Source organism: Actinia tenebrosa, unplaced genomic scaffold (assembly GCF_029948245.1).
Source record: "Actinia tenebrosa isolate PJP-AT-01 unplaced genomic scaffold, QUT_ActTen_1.0 PGA_scaffold4__44_contigs__length_22323623, whole genome shotgun sequence".
NCBI lineage: Eukaryota > Metazoa > Cnidaria > Anthozoa > Actiniaria > Actiniidae > Actinia > Actinia tenebrosa.
Window position 1 is genome coordinate 16320727 of NW_028292581.1, and position 23477 is coordinate 16344203.

The 23477-nt window shown below is 38.2% G+C and overlaps 2 protein-coding genes across 2 annotated transcripts; one reads left to right on the forward strand and one right to left on the reverse strand.

The window, feature by feature from the left end:
* The first annotated feature begins 1349 nt into the window (after positions 1 to 1349).
* LOC148907265 (putative exosome complex component rrp40) lies at positions 1350 to 5651 on the forward strand. Its single transcript, XM_089036540.1, has 4 exons — positions 1350 to 1694; positions 1776 to 1925; positions 3086 to 3234; positions 4242 to 5651. The coding sequence occupies exons 1-4, from the start codon at positions 1485 to 1487 to the stop codon at positions 4447 to 4449; spliced, it is 717 nt and encodes a 238-aa protein (XP_088892666.1). The 5' UTR covers positions 1350 to 1484; the 3' UTR covers positions 4450 to 5651.
* Positions 5573 to 23404, reverse strand: LOC116304426 (uncharacterized). The gene is made up of 16 exons (XM_031714167.2): positions 22564 to 23404; positions 21082 to 21396; positions 19691 to 19840; positions 18873 to 19139; positions 17366 to 17638; positions 16502 to 16663; positions 15557 to 15703; positions 14411 to 14670; positions 13811 to 13937; positions 13077 to 13391; positions 12244 to 12447; positions 10806 to 10900; positions 9793 to 10025; positions 8971 to 9137; positions 7789 to 8166; positions 5573 to 6876 (listed from the first exon to the last, which is right to left on the reverse strand). Exons 1-16 carry the CDS (start codon positions 23402 to 23404, stop codon positions 6407 to 6409), a joined length of 4404 nt encoding a protein of 1467 aa, XP_031570027.2. The 3' UTR covers positions 5573 to 6406.
* Between the last annotated feature and the right edge of the window lie 73 nt (positions 23405 to 23477).

The window sequence follows — 23477 nt, forward strand, 5'->3', positions numbered from 1 at the left end:
CTTAATTTAATCTGTTTGAGCTTTGATTAAATTAACAGCACGCCTGCATGACGGAAAACGCTTGGCTCTCGGCGGTAAATGCATGAGTGCAAAGACTGCAGGGAATTTCATAGCTGGAGGAAATATATATCAGCTTAACACATTGATCCATGAAGACTGATACCTCCGAAAAGGTCAATAGCAGAAAAAAGTAAAAATTCTTGGTGTCAGTTAGCTTTAATAAAAGTCTTTCAGTCCATTATCAGAACTCCAAGGGGTTTCCCAATACTAAACAGCATGCGCTGGTAAGCAGAAAGAATTTTATTGAAAGCTGATTAACGCTCCTCCTCCACAGCCGCTTTCAGTGTCGTCACGCAACACTTTCTCGCCTGAGTAGAAAGCGGATGTGGGGTAGACTAGATCAACGCATGCATACTGCTTCAGACAGGAAATATTACGTCAAGTGGAAACCAAGCTGTTATTACGTATCGAACGATGTTTGTCAAATCCTGCCAACCTTGACATTATTATATTTTTTTAAAATTAACTATGCATATATAAATTTGGTTGAATCTTATTTTCAATTTTGAATTCCCAAAATCATATTTTGTTCATCTGTGCCAGGTTTCCATTGGACTACTTCGACGATGTGGCGACCATATTGAATCGTAATGCATTATGGGTCGTGTAGGGGGCAAACAAAGCTTCGTTACAGTGAAGTCGATTATCATTAACAACTCATCACGAGAGAATACGAAAAAAAGATGTAAGGCGGCAGATGGAATGATCACCTTTACCCATAAAAGAAACTGACAAACACACGAAAATCTATGTATTTTGCGTCATCTTTGATTGGTTTTGCCCACTGGTAGTCTATTAGTCGATCAAGTAGTCTATTGGACACTTTAAAAACGAGCAAAGACTGCGGCATACAAGTTTTGAATAATCTTAATCTCATTGTATCAGGAGAAAACTTGGATCATAAAAAGACCAAAAGCTTTTTTCCCAAAAAAACTTTTGCCATTTGAAACAGCATCTCAAGATTAGTAATCCTGGCAAACTTGGACACGATTGAGTGAAAAGAACCAGAATTATCCATCCATCCATCCATCCATCCATCCATCCGTCCATCCGTCCGTCCGTCCGTCCGTCCGTCCGTCCGTCCGTCCGTCCGTCCGTCCGTCCGTCCGTCCGTCCGTCCGTCCGTCCGTCCGTCCGTCCGTCCGTCCTTAGTTTCTTCCTTCCATCCATCCATCCATCGTTCGTTCGTTTATTCGTTCGTTTTTTTTTATTCACTTATTCCTGATCCTTTTTTATCTTTTATTTTTTCATTCTTCATTCTTTATTTTCTTTTAATTTTTTAATTTTTTCTTTTTTCTTTTTTCCTTTTTTTCGCGTCTTTCAGTTGCACCAAAAGAGTGGGACTGGGAAGCGGCGGGCTTCCTGTGTTATCCTTACTTGGATCACGTTGTAAGAATGTCAGCGGATGTTCTCTTCAAACCAAAATGGCGGCTAACATGGTGAACAGAGTAGTAATGCCGGGGGACATATTAGGCAGTATACAAGACATCCAACATCAATCTGAGAATAAAAATACCAAGCCAAGACTAGGACCCGGCTTAAGACAAGAAAAAGATATTGTTATTGCTTTTAAATCAGGCGTTCTCAGGCATCGCAGTCCTGCAACTTTCTGGATTGACACGAATCAAAAACGAGTAAGATGAGCTTAGAATGCACGTGTTTTTTGATCATATTTAAATTCCCTATTTATAATCACTTATGTTTATATTTGGTAGTACATTCCAGTAAAGGAAGAAAGGGTCATTGGTGTCGTGTTAAACAAAGCTGGAGATAATTTTAAAGTGGACATTGGTACGAGTATTTCTGCATCGCTGTCGTCTCTGGCCTTTGAAGGAGCAACGAAAAAAAATCGACCAAATCTACAGGTTTGTTTGATTATTTTTTTAAAGAGTTTCATAAATATGATCTGCCCTAGTTTTGGCTTTCCTTAGAATCTTAATTGAAATTTTGGTGAAAGGCTAATTGGTGGTGGATTTGGTGGCTAGCAAACCCCCATGTTTGTCTCATTTATGGCAGCTAAATTTAATCAAAGGTAACCCATGGTAAGCTCGTGAAGCTTTTTGAGTACCAATGAACTAAGATGATAACAAATGACATTTCGTGACTCATTTCATTGAGGGTATTGTGACCCAAGTAAGGTGATAGTCGAAGTTTGTTTTGTGCAAACAAACTGTCTTTATCAATAAATTAATGGCTTCTAATTGGCTACAATCCTTTCTTTTCCGATTTCTGGTTACGAATTTTTTCTACAATTCAGATTATCTGGACCAAGTCTAATCGATCCAATATATGACAAACCAGGCTGTTTTCGGATTCTTCTTCTAACGTGATGATAAATAGGACAATCTCATATCTCAAGGTCTAATAAAAAGAGCATAAGTAAACTAAGAATACTCAAAATATGCTGCTGATTACATGTGATTATGAAGTGGTCGAAAATCCAAAATGGCTTCCTCTGCAAGCAGCGTGCGTGGATTCTTCCAGTGACGTCACTTGGCGAATACAATGGATTCCATGGTTACGGGAATTACCCAAAATGATTGGCTGAGAAGCGTTATCCGAAAAATGCGAAATCCAGCCACTCTAATAGCTATTCACAAGCTGAAAACTAAACAGTCAAGTTTTTTGTATTCAGCTAAAAACCCTTTGCCTGATTGGGTACTGTAGCAATGTTTGCACCATAGGGGAGGGGTAGGGGGAATGCACCATTTTGCAACCAATTCGCATACGCATTTCATGTTTTCCACACTATCCACAGGAATCACTTAATCAAATAAAATTTCAGCTCCAAGATGTAAGATAGTAATTTGTCATCATATGTCCAAAGGAAAAACTATCAATTAAATGAGAAATACCAATTGAGAAGTCGTTCACTTGCAAAAATGGAAGAAAGAAAAATAGATAATGGGTTTTTAGTCAACTTTTTTCACTCCCCTGCTCCTCACAGTCTAAATTACATGTTTGATTACATAAATCCTTTATTAAGATGTTTACCTATAATAAATATCCTCTATATTTTTTATAGATTGGAGACATAGTATATGCGAGACTTGCAGTTGCAAATAAAGACATGGAACCAGAGTTAGACTGCACAGATGGTAGTGGACACAGCACAGGCCTTGGACCATTAAATGGAGGATTTATGTTTACATGTTCTCTTGGTCTATCCAGAAAGTAAGCATTTGATAAACCACTCATTTTTTTCCATAGGGGGGTATTGGGTCACTTAAAATGTTTGCCTTTCTCTTCTCTAGGGGAATCTTAATTAAGAGAAGTGTGGAGAATTTAGATCAGGAATTAGATTTTGCATTACTTTTTTAGGGAGGAGCAGAGGTTTAAATTGAAAAAAAAAATCAAGAGGGATTTAAAATAAAATAGAAGTTTTGCCAACAACTTCCCCTCCAAAAAAATAAATTTAAATGGTATATATAAGGTGCTTGTCTACAGACTATCATTACTATTCTTTCAAAAAATCAGGAATATCTAATGAGCATTTAGATCTATCAGGTCCTTCAAATCCATCACGTGCATGGATCTTTATACTCGGTAAAAACTCAACTCCACATTTTTTTTTTCTATTTTTGAAGTTGTTCAATAAACTCACAAATTGTGCTTTATCAGGTCTTAAACCACTCCGCTATGCCTCGTGGTTTTCAATCTGATAAAACACTCCTTGTTTATTAATCAGTACTTGAATGTATTACTGAACTGGGTGCAGAAATCTGTGTTTATTTTATTGAACTTTCTTTCCCGAATCAGTTTCAATGTCCACGAAACAATGTCTACAATGCTTTTCGCTGTTGTATCAAAGCGTGGGACAACCACAACAGAGCTAGGCTCCAAACTAGGTGAAAGCCCAAAGATCCCATTAGAATTTAGAAATTGATTTTTGAGGAGGGAGGAAAACCAGAGAACCCAGAAAACCCTTGAAGCACAGGAGAGAACCAACAAACAACTCTACTCACATACAACATCGAGATCGGTAGGACTCAAACTCAGGCAGCACATGCCACTGGTGCTTCCCCAAATGTCCTCAAAACAAGATTAGACTCAATTATAATAAAATGCATTAAATAAATGTATGAAGACATCAAGTTCAGCTTCCACTTGGAGCCATTGTTCTGTGGTCACTCAAGCAAATTTGGGAAAGTCTATTCAACCTTCCTCTTTTTATCTTTTAGGTTGTTAAGCAAGGACTTTACTCTACTTCCACTCATTGGGAAATATTTCCCATTTGAATGTACTGTGGGCTCTAATGGTAGAGTCTGGATAAATGCAAAAACATTAGCTCACGTAATTGCAATTTCAAATGCCATCACTAATGCTGAGTATATAACAGACAAGCAGATACATACAATGGTGAGACAGCTTGTCGAAGGGATCATGTAATGAAGAAGAAAATCCAAATATTGAGTGCATTATGCACTTACTTAGGTCTGCTGTTTTTCTTAAGACACCAACATTTTATCTGACCAAGAGTTCTAGATACAGTACACCCAAAGCCAAAGCCAGTCTTGGAATCAGATGCAACGAAACAATCCGTTTTACCAATAGGGTTTTGAACCAACACGTGACAGAAGCCATGTTACATGTAGATGGCAGCAAGAATGGGTAATAGGCCCTTTGCAGTTAACGGTCACGTGTCTGTACTGGACTGCAAAATTTTTGTTTTTATATTAAATTGGTGATTCTTTTTAGCTACTTGTAAAGAACTGAATGAAAACATGTGTATCCAGTGTGTTACGAAATGCACTTTTATTACGATCTCTCGAAACTGGTTGTAGAAAGTTTGTTTGCAGTCCAGTAAATTTCACCCATGGGAATCAAGATGTTCATTCATTTGCTCTCAGTGAATTAATCAGCACGTGATTGCTTAGCTGCAAAGGGCCTATTCTATCAATGTTTTCATACATCTTGTTAGTAATTGATTTCCACCATGAAGTCAGACTTGGGTGACTTTGGTTCTAATTAATGACTGAGAAAAATTTGAACAATGTTGACTATGGTAGTGAAAACAAGTTTCAGATTACTACAGGCAGTAATTGTCCAAAAGGGAAAGACAGTGGATTAAGTCTGTAATTAATAAAAAAATGTGCAAGGGATTTTGTTGGTTCACGATAGTTTTGCCTACGCATTGGTTCGCCTACTGAAGTTCGCCTACGTATAAGTTTTGCCTACTGAAGTTCGCCTACGTATCAAATGCATTGTAAAACCTATCTATGAAGGGTGAGACAATAAATATACTGTAAAGAATACAGACCAACTGCAGTAGGTGAACCAATGAGTAGGTGAAACAATCGGATACATGTACCATGTTGGTCAATGGTAGAAAATGGCATGATGATGCAAAAGGCATATTCCATGAAAATAGCAGGAGCATTATGGGGTAATTAAATATATAAATATGCAATACTTTCGTAAGTGGTCATTAATACCAAAGCAGACATGTAGTCATGATAATGCTAACATTTGCTATAGCGAGAATTTGCAGTCACAGATAATATTCCTCATGTAAAACATGTCATTATCTTCTTTTAATTGATCTTCATAAACGAGTTCAAAAATAAATTACATCAATAAAATAGTAATCATTCTGGAATATATTAACTTTTGCACACCAAACACTGTTAGTATATATTCACACATTATAAAATAACTATTATGAATCTTGCGTTCTGATTGGTTGGGAGCATGTGCTTTATGAGAGCACACAGCACACACCATCATGCTACTTGTTCTGCCAACCCCTGTGTGCTTTATAACTGCACACAGCACAAGCGTGCATTCTCTATTCCTTGGAAAAAATGGAAAAAATGAAAACAAATGGAAAAAATGATGCACGTTGGCATCTGGCCATGGGGAAACTCGAAAAAATCTCACAGGCTAAATTAAAGTGCCTATAACACCAAATTCAATATTTTCAGTATTGATTCTACATAAAGTGAATAGTTGAATGGTAAAATATTTTCCTATGATTTGAGTTGTGCACCTTGGAGATATCTAGGTTTATACTTCCAATATGCTAATTAGTGTGATGCCATTATAGGCATTATTAAATATACAAAACTGTTCTGGGGCAGACATCACACTTATCATATTGGAAGTATAAAATGTGATATCTTCAAGATACATCACTCAAATCATTTGAAAATATTTTACCATTCAAATATTCACTTTACGTAGAATCATTACTGAAAACATTGACTTTTAACCCGACAACGTTTTTTTTTTAATTAGGCGTATGTGTAATTGTGTGTTTAAGCGAATCTATAAACTTCCAAGCATTTTTCCCCTTCTGATTCTCAGCTTGAAAGAATGGCTAAATGCAAATATTCTTGTAAATGTATTAGATCTGCTGGCTATTCCTAGTCTTGATTTGGTCACTAAGCCCATGGGCATGTAATAAATTAGCACCTGCATAGCAAACCTCTTTGAAGTTGGCTCCTTCAAAAAGGAAAGGACTTTGTCCATAATTGCAGCGTATTCTAGAGCATGATATATAAGGCAATAAGTTATGGATTTCCAAAGGTCTATCTGAAGGGAAGGGATAATATTGGCCAGTTCCAACACCATCGAGAGTAAAGATCACGACACCTGCCGGCCACATGATGCCACAACCAACAACCTCTGGACATTTGTAGCACTCTTGACTCGATGGGGAATGAACAGATGTCTTTGGCAGATACAACTGGCCATCGTATAAGTCACAATAGATCTTGTCTCCTGTGTTAGGGTTGAAAAATCCCATTTGCCTGGCTTTGGAAGGAGCATTTTTTAAGTCTGCTTCAAAGTACAGACAAGGGAAGGAAGGTGTATCTGCAAGAAGAAAATACAAACTCTGTCTACTTTTTGCGAATTGACTTTGACTTTTTTGATTTGATAGCATCACAAAGACTTTTATAGGAAATGATGAAAATACATAAATTCAAATTATAGACTCGTTATAAGAGATTAATAACTGCAAAGAATGAGATGTTCCTCATAGTACTAGGTCACTCAAAATTGATGATTCTTTCAAAAGTATTGAGAAATGATTTCAGTGGTTAATTGGAAAGCAAAATTGCGAGGCTCTTTTCAAAATTGGCTCAAGGAAAACGAAACCAAATGTGCTAAAGTTATTTAATTCCATAAATCAAAAATATATCAATGTCTTTGCAAAACATCATCTTGATCGATACAACGACGTTGGATTGTTGGCACAAGTGGCAGGGGGGAAAAGACTATTTTGATTTTGATTGAGTTTTTCTACTCCTGCCATGGGAGATAGCTGCAGCTATGTGATTGTAAAAAAAATGTTTCTGTGTAAAAAAAAAAGGTTGGTGAAGGTTTTGTTGCATATTAAAAGATGTAGACTAAGCCCGAACAGCACTATGGGTGATGTGAATACAATCATAAATAAAGTCTTATTATTACGATTATGATTATGATTTTTTTAATCATCATCATCATCATCATTATTATTATTATTATCATTATTATTAATCAGCAAAAAAAACACAAAGATATGAAATTTTTCTAAACTTTGTCTACTCGTTTTTACCAGCATAATTCTTCTGTGCTGGCATTATTTACATATTAATGGTTATAATACATGTCAAGCTTTGCAAGCTGCATGCAGCAAAACCTTTACCAAGAGTTTTTGAAATAGCTGCGTATTTCTTAAGATGTTTCAAGGCCACACTATCCACACTTTCTCTACTAAGATTTTGAAACAGTGAGAGATCTTACCATTGTCTGCATTAAGAGATTCACTTGGAGAAAATTGGAACCACGAAGAACTGCCTGCTACACTAGTTGCTTCTTCCCAAGACGTCTGAGAGGTTGGAGTCACAGGTACTTGAAGTTTGACAGGTATGTGCTTCTTCTTCCCTACAGCATGGGTGGACACACTGTTCATCCATTCAGTTTGGTGGTTCTCGGGTTCTGAGTCATTACCTGAAGTAGGTGAAATACCTGGTAATTCCTCACAGGAGGAAGGTGTTGCCTGGACAGTTGGTAATATTTCTTCTTGCGCTGAAATCACAGGGTTTTCTTCGGGTGTAGGGGAATGTGGCTCAATGGTAAACTGCGAAGATTCAACATGTTCCGCTGGCGACTGGACTGAGTCTGGACATTAAAACATAAAGACAAATTTTAACTTGGTGAATACTCTCCCGAGTACATACAAATCTGCATGAACCCCAGAAGAATCCTTAACAAGTTACTACTACCAATGGTACAGTCAATCGGCACCCCTTTGATTCTAAAGCTGGTGGCTACCACAGCTATACCAATGTCTAAATTTTGACGTGTAGTCGTAGCCAAGTAAAGTGATTTGTTCTATCAAGACTTTGATTTATACGTTACAAGTAACCCATTCCAAAATGTAGCCGCGAAGCCAAAGTAAAGTAATTCATTTTATAAAGACTATGATTCATACGTTAAGAGTAAGGCAAAGGTAACCCATTTATTAACTTTGACATGGTCGTAATATGGCATGGGCAAGGGATACGCCAAACCAATCACATTGCTCGAGAATTTTCTATTCATTTAATCAATACCCGGAACACGACATAAACACGGCGTGGACAAGGTCACACCAAGGTCAAGGCGCTGTCAGACCAATCACAATGCGCGGGGAAAAGAATAAGCCAATCAAAATTCTAAAAAGAGCATCACGGTCACGGAACGGCACGCTTACGGCACTGACCTTTTCACAGGCATACGAAAACTGTTCTAAAGTGATTCGTTCTATCAAGACTGATTTATACATTAGGAGTAAGGCACAGCTAACCCATTTCTTTTAGTTTTGACGCTTAGCCATTTCCAAGTGAAAGGTTAACACAGGTAACCCATTTTTTTTATTTGTAGCTACTTTTATTTTCACTCGTTTTCTTTGGAAGGTATTCTATAGTTACTCCTTTGACCTACCATGAACACTGGAATTCTTGGTAGACACGTCTTCACTTTGGTATCGATCCTCTTCTGCAATATTCTCAAAGCTTTCTTTCAGCGGTGCCCAACATGAAGCCATGCGCACTGTGGGCTTCTTTTTAACAACATGGACAATTGCAACGTAGCCCTCTGGCGGTTCGTATCTAAAATAATAAAAATAAATAAATAAATAAATAAATAAATAAATAATAAATAGTAATAAAATGTCGATTTGCCGCCTTTGTATTAGACATGGTAGGTCGTCCAGGTTTCAATTAGCTGCGTAATTTCCCATTCCAGACCACGTGTCATTTCCTTGAAAAAATGCGCAACTGTTAAACAAAGAAATGATACTCTATGGAATAACACGTGGTCTTAAATCGGAAAACATTACGCCCAATTCAAAGAGGTCTATAAAGGCTTTGCACCATCACGTTGTGACAGCTCTAACAGGAAGCCGATACAAAATTCCCCTTCACAGCTCCCTGCGCCATCTTGAAAGGTAGCTGTGCGTTTGCATTGAAGCAAGACGAACGGTGAGCTTGCAATGATAGAGACGTAAATAATTGTCGTAGGTGATAGAAAAGATCTCTATCATTGCAAGCTCACCGTTCATCTCGCTTCAATGCAAACGCACGGCTACCTTTCAAGATGGCGCAGGGAACTGTGAATGGGACTTTTGAATTAGGTCAAATTTGATTTACGTGAAAAAAAATCCAGTTTCTCTGGCGAAAAAAATACTATTGTCGTGCCTCCTATCATGGTTACTATCACGTGATGGTGCAAAGCTTCTATTGTTTTAGAATATTTTTGACTTACTTGAAAGGCTTATTGCCAAAGTTAAATACGCAGTGCTGGTCCATCGCTAGCGAAGCAGCTGGGTACCAATTGAAGTAGGAATTCAAACTACTAAACGCCACGTCCTGATCAACACCATTTATCCAGAAAGATACCTCTCCATCCCAGGAAAATAGACAACTGAGGACATCACCATATTGCCATTCTTTGCCGTAATCGTTATTCTGATGTTCACTCGGAGGGCCACTCCACACCTTATCATTATATCAGATAATGCAAAAGTTTATTAGCATCGAATATTATTACCAGTTAGATGAGGCAGTAAGCCGTGTGGGATGGGCTCGGATATCAAGTAAGATACGCATGTTCTTATTTGATATCCGAGTCCATCCCACACGGCTTACTGCCTCATCTATCTAGTACTACTTTTTCGTGGGATTGCCAGCTCACTAGATACACTGTGCTGACGAGGCCCAATACAGGCCGAAACAGCTGTCCACGGTTTCTAGTTGAGCTGGTTCGTTTTTGACGCGACTTGAAGTTGTGAAAGGCTTGTATGGCACTCTTCTTCAGTCGTTTCATCTAAGGGTCGTAATTTACCTTTTACGCATGTTCTTATTATTACCAGTGTTAGGCACCTCTCCCTCGAGATCCTATTCACTGGCTATACCAACGGTGACCTCAAGGTTTATCCTCGAAGTATGTTGGCAAGTATACTTAAAGACTATCGATTTTAATTTATCAATACTCATTTTAATTTTTATTTGAAGTCACTAACATGTAGCAACTCTAATGGAAAAGTTCAACAAAGTGATAGACTCTGGCCTGTCAGTTGGACATAAATTGTTCCCATTTCAGGCTCTTACTCCACGTTTCATCCACATGCATCGACATGCATCATGGGCTATTGACTGGTAGACCATTCAGGCTGCAGGTCTAATTGTCAAATATCATTTGATTCCCTTGTAATTACTGACCATCAAGAAAGAGTGGGGGGTGGGTGGGGGTATCAAGATTAGCCAAGGGATAATTACCTTGCAGCGAGCTCCATCGAAGGCACATGAACTGTTGTCATCGCCAACACCTACGCCTTTCTCAGGACCATAGCGACACTCTTCAGTCTGCCATCCTTAAAACAATTATAGATTGGTCTCTTGTGAATACATTTTGGTGATCAAAATGCTATAGCTACAACTAATTCTAATAAGTAAATAACTGAATAAATGGTATGGTTTTGGCTCTGGTATAAAATACTGATTCTATTATTATTTATTTATTTTTGGTTGCACCTTGAGGAGCAGGTTTTCATTTGTTATTCGCTAATTTTTTATATTAGGTATAATACTTTCCTTGGCCCTTTGTTTGTTTGTTTGTTGTTAGGGTTTGTGCTTTGCTTTGTTTTTGTTTTGTGTGTTTTTTGTTGTTGTTTTTGTTGTTTTTTTCATTCATTCATTCATTCATTCATTCATTCATTCTTCCTTTCTTTCTTTCTTTCCTTCATTCATTCATTAAATAATTCTTTTTTTCTTTCTTTCTTTCTTTCTTTTATTCACTCATTCATTCACTCACTCACACACTCACTCACTCACTCACTCACTCATTCATTCATTCATTCTTCCTTTCTATCTTTCCTTCTTTCTTTCTTTCTTTTCTTTTCATCTTCTGTCTTATTGTCTTTCTTCCTTCCTTTCTTTCTTCCTTTTTTTTTTTTTCTTTTTACAAAGCAGGAATTTGGACTTTAGATAAGACAGCTTAGATAGAGTATGCATAAGATAATACATCAAAGGAAACTTGAATAGACTTAAGGCGCGGACAGACGGTGTAACATTGCACGCAACAAATTTGAATCAGGGTGACACACGTTACAGTAAAATCATGCAACATTCTTTTGTCAGCCTGCTATGCTATGAAATTTGGTCAGCGGTTATGAATTTTGGTGCAAGCTGATTGGCTGGAAATTTTAAGATGTTGCACGCAATGTTGCAGTCATGTTCAGCCATGTTTAATGAAATTTGTTGCGCGCAATGTTGCAAGAGTAGAGCGCAATTCAACTTCAGGTTTGTTGCATGCAACATTGCATGCAACAAGTTTCAGGGTGAGACCACACACGATGCAACAGTCTTGTTGCGTGCAATGTTGCACCGTGTATCTGTACCTTTATTTACCCTGTACTCAAGGATTTCAAATTTCTTTGTTTGAAGTGCCTATAACCCTTCTAACAATATTCTCAGTATTGATTCTACATTTGGTAAGCCATTGAATAACTTAAACAATTTGAAAGTTTGAGTGGGGCTTCTTGAAGTTAAGGTTTTTCCATGCCATATGTAATGACTGTACAACAATATATTTGATGCAACTCAAAGAGTGTTTTTTTCTCAAGGGAATGATACGCGGTCTGAAAGGGGAAAGATGTCGCCCAAGCGAAAGAGGTACATTACCAATCGCGTTTCATACGAGAATAAGTGCACCAACCTATTTGCAGTATTCCACTCGACTTCAGAACCACTTCATAGTACCAGCCCAGTGGGTGAGGACTAGATGGGTAGCGTGATCGTCCAACACACACCGTGGCTCGAACGCTTTCAAACGTCCAGTTCATGTTGTAAGCCTCGAGCTTGTCTGTACCTAATACAACAGCTGGGGTCTTAAGGCGTTCGTCCAGTTCTACCACATTTTCTGAAATGTAACAACTAAGAAAATGAATGGATGGATGGATGGGAAACGGTAAATTAAAGATCGATGACAGCATACTCTGACCCAAAATGGGAGAACATACATAGCACTCAATTGATGTAATGTATTTAGAAAATCAATTGTATTCTATTGTCGTTCTATTGTATTAGGTGTGATTCATTGTATTTTTATGAATACATTGCATCAACTGCTTGCTACGTAGGTTCTCTCGACCCAACATAGGAAGGCATACGCTGCCTTTCACCGCTGTGTAGTTCGTGCTTGGTGTCCTGGCGCCGGTTCGATTCCCGACTGAAACGAATACGTGAATTCATATTACGTGTTACCAGTCTTTTCACTGCTACGCGCTGATCGAGACAACAGTCGCAACAGCGAAATAGATCATTACATTGCCACCAATCAGAGAATATGAAGGTACCGACCAATTTATTTGATTGACGGAAGTGTATTGCCCAATTACCCTATCGCGACTGTTGTCTCGATCAGCGCGTAGCAATGAAAAGAGTGGCAATGCTCTCTCTCTTGCCACAATGGTCTTTCCCCAGGTTTTCGTTCCTTTCCGTGCAAATGTCAATGAGTGTTGTATGTTAACTTTGTATTATTGTACTCACCTAGGTTGTCCTTTTCTGAAGAAACTATACAAGAAATATTGTTCAGTAGAGTTTCCACAGGCAGCCCAATCTGAGAGAGCGTTGATTCATTACTGGTCAGCAGTGTGCACCATAAAGTATGTAAGGTTCCAGATTGAAAAAGGGACTCTCTGCACTCGTCCACTCCAGTGAACAAACTCATACAGTTGTACACTGTGGTGATAGCCAAACGAACAAACGAGGAGAACGCATCTTCAAAGTCTTCAGGAGTGGAGCTGCTTTCCGAGTGAGTTACTGGAGAAGCTGATTTCTTGCCCTCGTCAAACGATACGTCTCCTGGTCAAACAACATCGAATCAATCTTACTTAACGTTAGATAATTTTTTATGCCCACGAATTTTGGTTTTTAAGACCTTCCACTTGTAAATTTGATGGATGGCATGCTGCATATCCCGAAAAAAAATTCGGGTTGCAAAAACATGAAAACGCTCAAAGACAATCTGCTAAAGCCAATTAGTTAAATTTGGGGCTTGAATATAGAATTTCGCGCGCTTTGATTGGTCGACAGACAAGTGATTATGAGACGATAATCACTGGCCGAGTTTTGATTTCCAGGGTTTGCCAAAGTTTTCAAGGAAGAAGTAATACAATCTAGTATCCAGAGCCTTTATTTCTTACTGCGTATGCTCGGCAAAATAAATATTTTTTATTCATTTCGTCGAGCATGCGCAGTAAGAAATAAAGGCTCCTACTCACCAAGATGCTGCGCATGCGATTTGCTTTCAGAAGAAACTGCAATGTTCAGAAAAGATGCTTTCGAAGGCTGTTCTTCAAAGACTTCTGTGTCATGAGCGAGTTTTGCAGAATGCTGGGGAGATAATACCTGAAAAAAACCCAACATGTTAAAAATGATTGGATGTCGAAGGTGATTCGGAATAAAAACTTCGACACTTTCAAGATAATAGTTTTAACTGTGTCAATACGTTTTAGGTAAATTAATTTTTTTTGAAGCAGGTTATTTTGGTAAACAATTGCTTTCTTTTGTTTTTGTTGGTTTTTGCTGTTTGTTTTTAATGAATGCAAATCCCTCTTTTACTTTGAAAGGACAGAAAGAGGGAATAGGAGAGGAGAGGAAAAGAAAAGCCGAAACGACGGCAAAGGAAACGAACGAAAGGCAATCCAAGAAAAGGCAAGAAAAAAGCAAGAAAGAAAACTAAAGGAAACAAAACAAAGAAAAGAAAGGGAAAGAAAAATTTGAAAGCAAAGGAAACGAAACGACTCAAAAACGAAACGAAACGAAACGAAAGGAGAAACATTTTGCGTAGAATAAAGTATTATGAATATTACTTATGTCACCTGTTCAGCGGCTTGGTTGACCTTGTTTAAGAAGCTACCATTAACAAAATACAGCAAAGACAGAACAGCACCAAGGACACCAGAACTGAGAAGTTCATCGTGAAACACTTCAGATATACTGATGCCACTAATGATCTTCAATGCGCCGATACTGTGAGCTAAAAACATGGGATGCTCACGGAGGTATTCATTGGATGAACTGGCCACGTTCCAGATTAGCTCAGCGAGATACTCTAGAAACCCCTCTACACCCACCATCACTGCAATATCAATGGCTATAGTTAGATGACAATCACATTTTACTTGTTCTGTAGCAACCAATATACTTCAATTATCCCAACGAAATAATTGTGTTTCGATGTTCGATCGATTTTCTCTTTGAACGTTCTTGTTGTTTTTGTGTGTGTGTGTGTTTAGTTTGTTTTTTGTTTTTTCGTTTTTTTGTTGTTTTTTTGTTGTTGTTGTGTTTTTTTTGTTTTTTGTTTTGTTTTTTTTGGTTTTTTTTTGTCTTTTTTTTTTTTTTTGTTGTTGTTGTTGTTGTTTTTTTTGTTTTTTGTTTTTGTTTTTTTGTTTTTGTTTCGTTCTGTATGCTCTGTAGCAATCAATCTACATCAATTATACCAACGAAATAATTGTGTTTCGATGTTCGATCGATTTCCTGTTTGAACATTTTTGTTGTTTTTGTTTCTGTTTTTTTTTTTTTTTTTTTTTTTTTGCTTTGTTTTGCTTCGTTTTGTTTGGTTGTTTCTTGTTTATTTGTTCGTTTTTTTTGTTTTGTTTTGTTTTTTGTTTGTTTTTGTTTGTTTTTTTTTTGTATTTTGTTTTGTTTTTGTTTGTTTGTTTGTTTTTTGTTTCAATCTACTTCAATTATCCCAACGAAAATAATTCTGGGTTTTGATGTTCGATCGTTTTCATGTTTGGAAATTTTTTTTTTGTTATGTTTTTTTATTTTTTAAATTTTTATTTTGTTTTGTTTTGTTTGGTTGTTTCTTGTTTTGTTTGGTTGTTTAGTTGTTTTTGTAGTTGTTGTTGCTTGTTTGTTTGCATGTTCTTGTTTTGACGATCGTCAACTCCTCAATGATACGTATCTACAAAAAAACTTTTCCGGTCTCTTAGTGACTTTGGAAGCTTTTTTATACAGCTTACCTTGTTTATGGTCATCGTGCCTGGCCATGATCGTAAGCAGTTCTAGTTCAGATACTTTACTAATGGCACTAGATGGTGGCGTACTCATCATTAGATCCATCACTGGTAGCAAGATATTATTCTGCATCAATTCGTTCACGTATCGTCCTGTAAGAAGAAGAACGTCGAGGCAATAAGCCTTTTCATAGTTTAAGAATCGATTCCACTGCGCATGCGATTTTATCCCCAATTTCTCACCTTCCTTTGTCTAAAAAAGGTGAGAAATTGGGGATAAAATCGCATGCGCAGTGGAATCGATTCTTAAACTATGAAAAAGGCTTATTACGGGCACCATGATGTATGCAGCAACCAAATCAACATTTGACTTTTAATGGGTGACAAAAAAAATCCGCCTTCCCTTGTTTAAAGCTAGAACGTTTGCTGGAGTACCTAATGTCATATCCAAAACCATTTTTAAGATAATATTTTTACCCCTATAAGGTAATTTTGAGGGAAGAGTTTAGCTTGAGAATCCGGAGAAAACTCCTCGAATCAAGGGAGAAACCCAACACACTTGCTCACGTGAAGCCGAAGCCTGAGAAACCCATTCCAGGGCCTCAGAGGACACGAACTACCGCTACACCAACCTTTATTCTATAAAGCACGGGTGGCGTGTGCTGCTAATGCGCTGCCTCTCATCAATGCGGCCCGAGTTCGAGTCTTGCCGATCTCAATGTTGTATGTGAGTAGAGTTGTTGGTTGGTTCTCTCCTGTGCTTCGAGGGTTTTTCTCCAGGTTCTCCGGTTTTCTCCCTCCTCAAAAATCAACTACTAAATTCTAATTCGATCCTTGGGCTTTCACCTAATTGGAGCTTAGCTCTGATTTGATTGTCCCACGCTGTGATACAACAGCTAAAGCTTAATATATTTTTTTTAGATAAAAAGATACAATGAAATGCACTCTTACCAAGACATATTCCAGTTTCCAAGAGAACGCTTTCATAGTTACGATGAATGGCGATCTGTTGGCCCTGACCTTTTCTCTTCTGCCCAACATATGCCCATAGTTCACCGGTTCTGAAACTGTATTCTTCGATTCCAATTTCCTTCAAGGCCTCCATCGCTTCATCTGCAAAAAGGATTGCATTGGGAAATATGAACGACACGTGGTCATTTACTTAACCCAAACTGTCCATTATTCATTGGAGTGTAGTGGGTGAGAAATGGGGGCCTTGAAATTACTGAACCTGGCTAAGGTCCCGTCCACACTATGCCGGATAAATTTGAATCCGAATTTTTATTTATTCGGTTAGGCCTACCGTCCACACTAGTCCGGGCGAATCCGGAACAATTCTTCACCGAAAACGAATTTTCGAAATGGAACCGAATAAATAGAAATTCGGATTCAAATTTATCCGGCATAGCGTGGACGGGGCCTAAGGTGCTTTTGAAATAATTAATGACAGAGTTAAACATAGTAAAGCCTTAAGATTGTTGGAAATAAACAGGGGGCTCCAAGAAAATTGATTATATTAATGAGGGGTTGTAGTAAAAGAATGCATGTTTGCTTTTTCCTCCCCGCCCCCTCCCCCCGATAAATAATGAATAAATAATTAACGGATAATTAGCAGTCTTTTGTTCCAATTGTCACTGTTTGGTGTTTACTATGGTTTCCAAAGCAAGGGTATGTCACTCCCCACCCCCCCCCTCCGGGGATATTAGACACCTGCTACGTGTTATTCCTCGGTCGGTGCCAAATTAACCAATGGAAACATCAAAACGTGATCAAGGGAAAACAGGGGGGTGCATGCAGAACATCTAGAAAGCCTACCCGTCATGAAGTAATTAGCTTCTCCCTTTACTGCAACAAAGACTAGAGTCCCACATGGAATAGAAGAAATACCCTCTACAAGTTTACTAGCTGCTGACCGGTCATGGTCAGTGTCGTATGACAACACGTCAGTAATCTTGTAAGTCAGGAAGTCTAAGACGCAGATGTTTATCCCACATTCGTTGGCACAATACTCTTTGCCATCGAATACAATACTGGAGTAGTCTCCATGGCGAGGACAGGCTGCTTTGAGGGTTACAGTTACTTGCTTGTCTGCAAAAACAAAAATGTTGCTATCAAAAGTGGACGTTTATAAAAGAGTACTAAATGGTTTGAATAGTTCGTAGAGTGGAGAGAAGTTTGAGGGCATTAAAAATAAAATAAAATAGATAAATACCTTTATTTAAAGTGCCTATCACCCTTCTGACAATATTCACAGTATTGATTCTACATGGGGTAAGATGTGGAAAAGCCCGAAAAAATTTCATAGTTTGAGTAGCGGCTTCTTGAAGTTATAAAGGTTTTTCCATGCCATATGCTAATGTTGTGACGTATGAGGAGTAATCATTTAATATACAAAACCTTACTGGCACAGATAAATTAAATTTGAAATACGTCATTGTTTTGCCCATTGCTCTTATAGAAATTATTGCAAGCTATTTTTCACATAGAAGCCGGTGTTTCGAATTACAAGGAACAACAAATAAACCATAAATGCCTCCTCATACGTCACTGCATTAGCATATGGCATGGAAAAACCTTCATAACTACAAGAAGCTGCACTCAAACTATGAATTATTTTTCAGGTTATTCAACATCTTACCCCATGTAGAATCAATACTGAAAATATTGTCAGAAGGGTGATACGCACTTTAAGTGTCTAGTCTTTCTAGCGCTTTCGCACTAATTGGGTACACTTTTCACTCACACACACTACCACTACATTCAATGTTCTACGCACACGACGCTCAACTCACATGTTGATTTTTACGGAGGGAGGAATCCGGAGAACCCGGAGAAAACCCTCGTAGCATAGTAGAGAACAACACATGAAACAAACTCAATTCACATGTGACGATCGCAGGGCTCAAACCAGCGACCCGACCCGTTGGACTCACAGCGGTGAAAGACGACGCGTCAGGTGCGAATGCCACCCATGCTACCCATTCTTGCCTTCGCTCTTCCCATTCCCATCCCAATTCCCTCCCACTAGAAGAGCTAACAAACAGACTGAGCAGACTGACCAATTAAGATTAAAATTGCTGATTTGCATGATGGCATCATTTTACTACCACTACCAAAATTAGTAACCAATTTACTGTCTTATTCAAATTTGTATTGCCTCATGAGAATAGTAAGACAATTGCTGCTAATTAACAACTGAACAAAAGTTTTCAAAGGATTCTGATAGTGGTAGTAAATGATGCCATAATGCAAGTGTCCTATTACAAGCTATCAAACACTATTTCTCAAAGTTATGATAATACTTGAGACTCAAAACCCTTACCTACAAAACCAAGCATGACAAGGGTCTTTGCAGACTGTGCTGCTACAGCTTGCTGTTCACTGTCACCAATAGCCAGCTCAATTAGAGGTTTAATCCCTCCTAACCGAATGATCTCTTCCTTGACACTATCAGAGGTCATAGACAGGTTAAGGAGCAAGGCTGAAGACCAGTACTGGAGGTCAGAGTCGTTGGACTGTAGGAATGACAGGACTGCTTCCAGGGCACCATCATTTATCAGGTGATCCTGAAGTGTCTCTGAAGGAAAATCTATCACGAATATTATTATTATTACATTAAAACACCTCATTTGCTAAGGATAACCAATGCAGGCAGTCTAAAAGTGCCATAAAGTGTTCATAAAACATAACTCTGGGTTTTGGGTTTACATGAATCAAATCTCATTACTAATGCAGTTTTATTATTACTATATTTTTTGCTTTGATAAACGAAAGCAAAAACCTGAAATTCCTGTATAAGAGGGGCCCAAACTACAAATGTTATCAATACCCTGCAACAGCCTCTGGGCTGATCAAAGTTGGTTCTCTTTCTGACTCCAAAGGTTTTTCTAGCCTTCTGGTTTTTCTCCCTCCTCTCAAATCAACCCTAACTAATTCAATCTGGTTAGAGCTGTGCTCCGGGGTCATACATGGACTGTATAGCGGCTGCCAGAGGCACCTTCACACGCTATCAGTCCGACCCCATTAAGCTGCGCCAATGCTGTACTTTGTGGTGTTGATTAGCAATGACAAGCTTTTTTATACTATGCCACCCTCCCCACCACCACAAGAATAATAAGAAGGGTAGTGGAAATAACTCACCCACAGAGCAAAAGAATCCAATGATCTCTGCCACTAGTCTTATTAGTATGTTGTCTTTCCGGTAGGCTAAAGGAACAAGTGACTTGATGATGCCTTCACACACACTGACAACCCTATCAGCTGTCTGTTTACACGATGAATTTGAAGAACCTAGGACATATTGTGATTTTTATGGAATTCAGTTTTAAATTTAAATAACTAGATCTTTATCATAGCAGGGCCATTGCAAGCCTTAAAACACCAGGGAAGGTTGGGGGGGGGGGGGGCGGTGGGGTGGGGGAAATATGAAGTCACTTCACATCATATGATCACAAAAAAATGAATATTTAATTGCCCTATTTCATAATGACATCACATCAAAACAAACTATTGTTTTGATGCTAGGGAACAAATTGGTTGCTGGAGGGGGATGAAATGACAACGACAAATCTTAAATTACAATGAAATTTGGTTTATGAGCTGGTGAAGACAAGAACAACTAATTATTACACTAAATATCTCAAAAGAAGAGAATTAAGCTTAAATTTAGCCTAAATTTCTATCTTTTTAGCTGATGTAAACAAACCGTGACGTCAAATTTATGAAATAGAGCAATTCCATCAATTACTTAATAGGGTGACTTTTCTGGGGGAAACTGGAGGGACATGGGACCCCCCCCCCCCCCCCCCAGGCCGCTGTTGGTGCTATGGCCTGGTGTCAATGAGCAATAAAGACTAGTATGAAAGAAAAGTAAGCAATGGAATATCTCAGGAGTATGGAGAGGAAGCACAATTAGTTCTCCCTTTTTCTCCTTCCATCCCATATCCCCTTTTTACATTTCTTTCTTTTGTTGGTCCAAGACCCGAATGAAAATCTTATCATAGGTCTCCCAGTCATTACCAAATAATCCCAAACAGAATCGCCTGCTAAGAATGAAGGCTATACTGTAACGCATATCCTGTATTAACCTTCATATATATTAGATGCTTTGCACCTTTACGTCATGGCAGGCATGAAAGAAGACAGGAGTTGAATCTGGTCTAATAGGCCCTTTGCAGCTCAGTAATCACGTGCTTATTAATTCACTAAGAGCAAATAAATGGACATCTTGATTCCCATGGGTGAAATATACTGGTGAGCAAACAAACCTTCTACAACCTGTTTTGAGAGATCGTAATAAAACTGCATTTCATATCACACTGGTTACACATTGTTTCATTCAGTTCTTTGTAGCTATACAGAATCACCAATTTAAAATAAAAACAAAAAATTTGCTCACCAGTACATACATGTGACCTGTTCTGCAAAGGGCCTATTTGGTTTGCATGAGAAAGAATTCGGATTTAATTGTAAGTTATGCCTACTGTCATGGCTGTCTCAGGTGCAAAGCTTCTATTTTTTTCCATTCATACCTGATGAAAGCAGAAGATCATGAAGAAGAACCACAGCCCAGTGAACAACATCATGATCACCAGAAGCAAAACACACAGTCAAGCGAGCAAGAAGAGAATTACACTGCAGAACTTTATTCCTGAACTCTTGGTTCCCAACACAAAGAAAACTGATAACACGAAGGACAATTCTTTGTAGAATGGCCTCACTGGTAGACAGCACAGATTGAAGTAGCTTGACAATGTTTGGTACGGCACAGATTTGTGATTTGTAAAGGTCTTTGACAGAGTACTCATGAATCAAGGCTGTTGCCCAGTAGACCAAATCATTGTCATCTGAAATTTAAATTTTAAAAATTGGCAATGATACACTAGGTTACAACACAAAATAAAGCTAAAAATAAATGTACTATTTAATATGTACTTTATAACCCAAACAAACCCAATTTAATGTACTGACAGCACATTAAATTATTCTGAATAAAAACTTTTTTGGCTTGAAGTAAACATCAGGTTCTGAGTTGAGGGCCAAAAATAGCAGCTGGTCAGTCACCATCACTCATGATGACCAGCCAAATTAGTTTTAGCTTGCAGTGCAAATCAAACAATTGTGGGCACCTAGAAATATTTCAAGAATGTTCAATAGCCAATCACTAAGCGCTATTGTTATCTTTTCGTTATCTTTTGGCTAGAAAGTCAATTCTGATTGGCCAAAGAAGAATATAACATTCCTACAATATTTCTAGATGCCCATGGTGTTTCTATTTGCACTGTAATCATCAACTAGGTACTATATGTTACTGGTCAACATGAACAAAGCAATTAAGATTTGACAGGAGTTCAGAAGTTTCCATTCTGACCATTATGTATACGTACCCTCCCTTTGACAAGGATGGCAACACTTGGTTTGACAAGGTTAGAATGAGGGTTTATTTTCGGTCAATTTGTATAGGAAATCGCATGACCTCATCTACATTTCAGAATTTATAGGTACAAGTGATTTTTTGAAAGTTTTCAAATTGGTTGAGCCTTTAGGCGAGTTCAATTTGAGAACTTTCAAAACGTCATGAGTGTCTAAAAATTCTGAATTGTACAAGAAGATTGTGCAAGTTTTTGTTTATAACACACTCAAAAAAATTGAGCAAAAATTGGGACTACAGAGTACAATTTGGGATTTAATTGTATTCCTCTTGTTCAGTCAGAATCAAGTAAATTGTACAAGAAGATTGTGCGAGTTTTTGTTTATAACACACTCAAAAAAATTGAGCAAAAATTGGGGCTCTACAGAGTACAATTTGGGATTTAATTGTATTCCTCTTGTTCAGTCAGAATCAAGTAAATTGTACAAGAAGATTGTGCGAGTTTTTGTTTATAACACACTCAAAAAAATTGAGCAAAAATTGGGGCTCTACTGAGTACAATTTGGGATTTAATTGTATTCCTCTTGTTCAGTCAGAATCAAGTAATGTTGTAGAGTGTATTATAAACTAAAACAAACTATACCTGCTTTTAAGCATGCTACAGTTGGCTGTATAATGTTATGGCTGGCCATTTCGTGCAAAGCCTGTATCTCTCCTTCTTCAGTAACATTAGCACACATGACTAAGGTCTGTAGGCAGAGCGTCATCAAGACGTTATCTCCTTGATTCCTAACCATCACTTGAGAAACTATACTAACACCATCATTTGCTAACAGCTGAGGGCGGACCGTGTCACTGAGAGCTAACTGATGCGTGACAAATATACACCATTTCATCACTTCTTTACTTGGAGAAGCGAACATCAGATGCAGAACTGATGAAACAATCTTCGAGCTAGCGTTACCCAGTCGAATCTTGAGGGTATCATCATCACGGAGCAAGTCGAATAGAGATGACGATATGACTCTCTGTAGTTTAACATGTCTGCCTCCAGTTTCTGCTAACATCTTATAGCCTGGTTCTATCGAGTGATCAAGACAACAAGCTAACGTTTCTAGTACATCAAACTGAAGTAGTTTATTCCTAAAATCAGTACTTTTGACGAGTACCCCGATGACAATTATTCCTTTCAAGACTTGTACTTCATCTGAACTAAAGCAAGCATTCATAATGAATTCCAAGTTCTTGTCCTTCATAGCTCGGTCTAGAATCAACTGCTCGGCGCTGCGTTTGAGAGACAAGTTAGGCGATCGAGCTAAAGTAGCGAGATCTTCTAACTGGATCGCATCTTCAAGAAGAGAAAGAGGTCGTCTTGTACATCTTTCTCTCAGCAACTTCCTCAACTCAGACACACAGTATGTCACCCCAATACCAGACAAAACTCCAAAACTCAGCCAAAACGCTCTCCTTCCGTCGATCGCCATCTTGATAGCACAGAAATCATTTATAATGAGTCATTTTATATGATACTGAATCGATGAATGAGTAGCGGATCCG

What these genes read in the sequence shown, in the direction of transcription:
- LOC116304426 (XM_031714167.2), bottom strand. Translation starts at nt 23,404, where the DNA reads ATGGCGATCGACGGAAGGAGAGCGTTTTGGCTGAGTTTTGGAGTTTTG. An exon ending in TGGATTCTTTTGCTCTGTGG is followed by an intron (nt 19,140 to 19,690) that starts GTGAGTTATTTC and finishes TATTCGTGATAG; the next exon opens with ATTTTCCTTCAGAGACACTT. An exon ending in TTTGGCAATAAGCCTTTCAA is followed by an intron (nt 9,138 to 9,792) that starts GTAAGTCAAAAA and finishes TTATTATTTTAG; the next exon opens with ATACGAACCGCCAGAGGGCT.
- LOC148907265 (XM_089036540.1), top strand. Translation starts at nt 1,485, where the DNA reads ATGGCGGCTAACATGGTGAACAGAGTAGTAATGCCGGGGGACATATTA. An exon ending in TTGACACGAATCAAAAACGA is followed by an intron (nt 1,695 to 1,775) that starts GTAAGATGAGCT and finishes TATATTTGGTAG; the next exon opens with TACATTCCAGTAAAGGAAGA. An exon ending in TCTCTTGGTCTATCCAGAAA is followed by an intron (nt 3,235 to 4,241) that starts GTAAGCATTTGA and finishes TTTATCTTTTAG; the next exon opens with GTTGTTAAGCAAGGACTTTA.